Source organism: Crocodylus porosus, unplaced genomic scaffold (genome assembly GCF_001723895.1).
Source record: "Crocodylus porosus isolate Cpor-Errol unplaced genomic scaffold, CroPor_comp1, whole genome shotgun sequence".
Taxonomy (NCBI): Eukaryota; Metazoa; Chordata; order Crocodylia; family Crocodylidae; genus Crocodylus; species Crocodylus porosus.
This window is the reverse complement of record NW_017728918.1, coordinates 6,063,343-6,065,526: the sequence shown is the minus strand read 5'-3', so window position 1 is coordinate 6,065,526 and position 2,184 is coordinate 6,063,343. Positions and strand designations below refer to the sequence as shown.

At 47.3% G+C, this 2,184-nt stretch overlaps 1 protein-coding gene across 1 annotated transcript in view; it reads right to left on the bottom strand.

Moving 5' to 3' along the window:
* Positions 1-213: 213 nt before the first annotated feature.
* LOC109311509 (gallinacin-13-like) overlaps positions 214-2,184 on the bottom strand; it is a 2,996-nt gene continuing 1,025 nt past the window's right edge. The window contains exon 2 of the mRNA XM_019537183.1: positions 214-511. Coding sequence (XP_019392728.1) covers positions 387-511 — 125 coding nt within the window. The 3' untranslated portion in view covers positions 214-386. The remainder of the gene's footprint in view (positions 512-2,184) is intronic.

Genomic DNA, 2,184 nt, shown 5'->3' with positions numbered 1-2,184 from the left:
AGACAGAGACTGCTTTTCGATTCATGGCTGGAAGGGCTGATGTCAGATAATTGATTGGGCGTCTCGTTATCATCATCAGACTGAAAAGTTAGAAGCAAAAAGTCTTTATCTATTACTAAACCCAGCTATATGACCCAGTGCTCCAGCGCTAGACTTCTGATAGAAATTTCCACCTTCTGATGTCCCTAAGAAAAAGCAGTTCAGCTACTGAGCCAGAGGGACTTATAAAAGCAAAACTTTTATTTACAGTGGAATGACCCTGCTGTAAAAGTGCTGCTTGTGTCCAGCCTGGGAATTGCCCCTCTTTGCTGTGGTCTCTCTTGGCAGGTCTGGTTTGGTCTCCTTCCTCTTTGGGATCTGGTGGTTCTTTATCTCAGCTTCGTCTTTCATTTGCAGCAGTGTTGATGCCTACCATTGCAGTTGCCGATCCACTGTTCACCATGGAAGCAGAGCCTCCGGCAGTGGCCGTGGTTGTTTCTGCATTGCAGGGTGCTGTAATAGCTGCCGTTGGCTGCAGAAGGGAAAGAGATAGACACCATCTTTGCAATGAGAACCATGCACCCAGGCAGAGCCCTCCTGAAGTCGAGCCTAACAGGAGCTTAAATTGGGCAACTGGGCAAGCTATAGATCATAGGCTCATGGGGAGAAGTAAATAGGGCTGGAAGGGACCTCCTGAGATCACCCAGTCCAGCCCCCTGCTCAAATCTCTCCTCACTCTTTTCTTCTGCAAACAAAATGATCCTAGGTCTTTCAGCCTTTCCCCATAACCCACGTTTCCCAGGTCTGTAATCATTTTTGCTATTTTCCATTTGAAGCGTGGGTCCCCAAACTGGTGAAGGGCCCAGCTGTGCTGAATAAAGAGGAAGACTCACTTCCCTTGATTTGCAAGAGACACTTATGATGATAACACCCAAGTGCCTTATTGGCAGCCTGCAAACGAAGCAGAAATGTGCTATTGTATTTTTATCTAAGATACTTAAAAGGTCCAGAAAAGACTGGGGGTTTTTTTTGGTTTGGTTATTTTTGGGGGTGGCAGGGTGTACGAGAAAGAGTTGGGTTTGTCTTTACCTTTCAAAATAGTAAGGATTCCTTGCTTTGCACTCAGCAGAAGGCTAGAAAACTGCATCATTCATAAAGGGGCTATTCTTCCCATCTGCCTGTCTGACAGTTCAGTTGAATGGATGAAAATGGAGGGGTTTTAAACAGTCTGAGTAAAAACCCCTCCCTTCCTTGCTATTTAAGTTTCACTCCCTTGAGAGCTCTGATGCTAAAGGCATCTTAATACTCTTCTGGTTTGTCTACATCACTTCTCCAAGACTTCTGGGTGTGCGATTCACAAGTGATCCCTTCCCTTCCACTCTCACCCACCACCTCCCCACAAAATGAGGCCCTGAAGCTGCACCGAGGGCAATCCCTGCTACCACTCATGGACTCCCCCGTGTGCTGGAGAGAGGCCATGGAGGGACAGCTTCATTCATCAGCAACTCATTCCTATGTTTGCCACGTGCAGACTGGCAGAACATGCCTAAAATCAATGTTCCCAGGAGCTCTGGAGAAGTGGGGTCGACACACCTTAATTGTCCCTAAAATCTTCCAGAAAAAAGCACAGGGCAGAAGCAACCTGCATTTTAATACAACACCAGAAAAACAAAACAAAAAAGAACCCACTGGTTTCATTTCTGTTTTGGAAAAAACAAGGAGTCAAAAGCAGAGACTTCCCCTCCGCCCTGCACCAACCCTGCCCACAACCTTGGACTGATCTTTGGTTCGTGAGCATAAGTTACACTGGTTTGCTACTGCTTGTTCAAATGTTGTTTTGGCTACCGCTTCACCAGGGAAGAACAGGACGTTTCTGGCTTTCATTCAACTTTCAGTTCAGTGTTTATTAAAGGACATTGTTCCTTGCACTGCCTCCACCTCCCTCACTGTCACTGAGTTGACTGGAGCAGGAGCCAGGGAGCACTCACAGCAACTCTGTTAGCACCTGTGCCATGAGTTGTGCCCAACACCATCACAACCCTCCCAGCGATGCTCCCATGCATTGTACCCAACACCATCACAACCCTCCCAGCAATGCTCCCATGCATTGTACCCAACACCATCACAACCCTCCCAGCGATGTTTCCATGCATTGTACCCAACACCATCACAACCACCCCAGTCATGCTTCCATGCATTGTACCC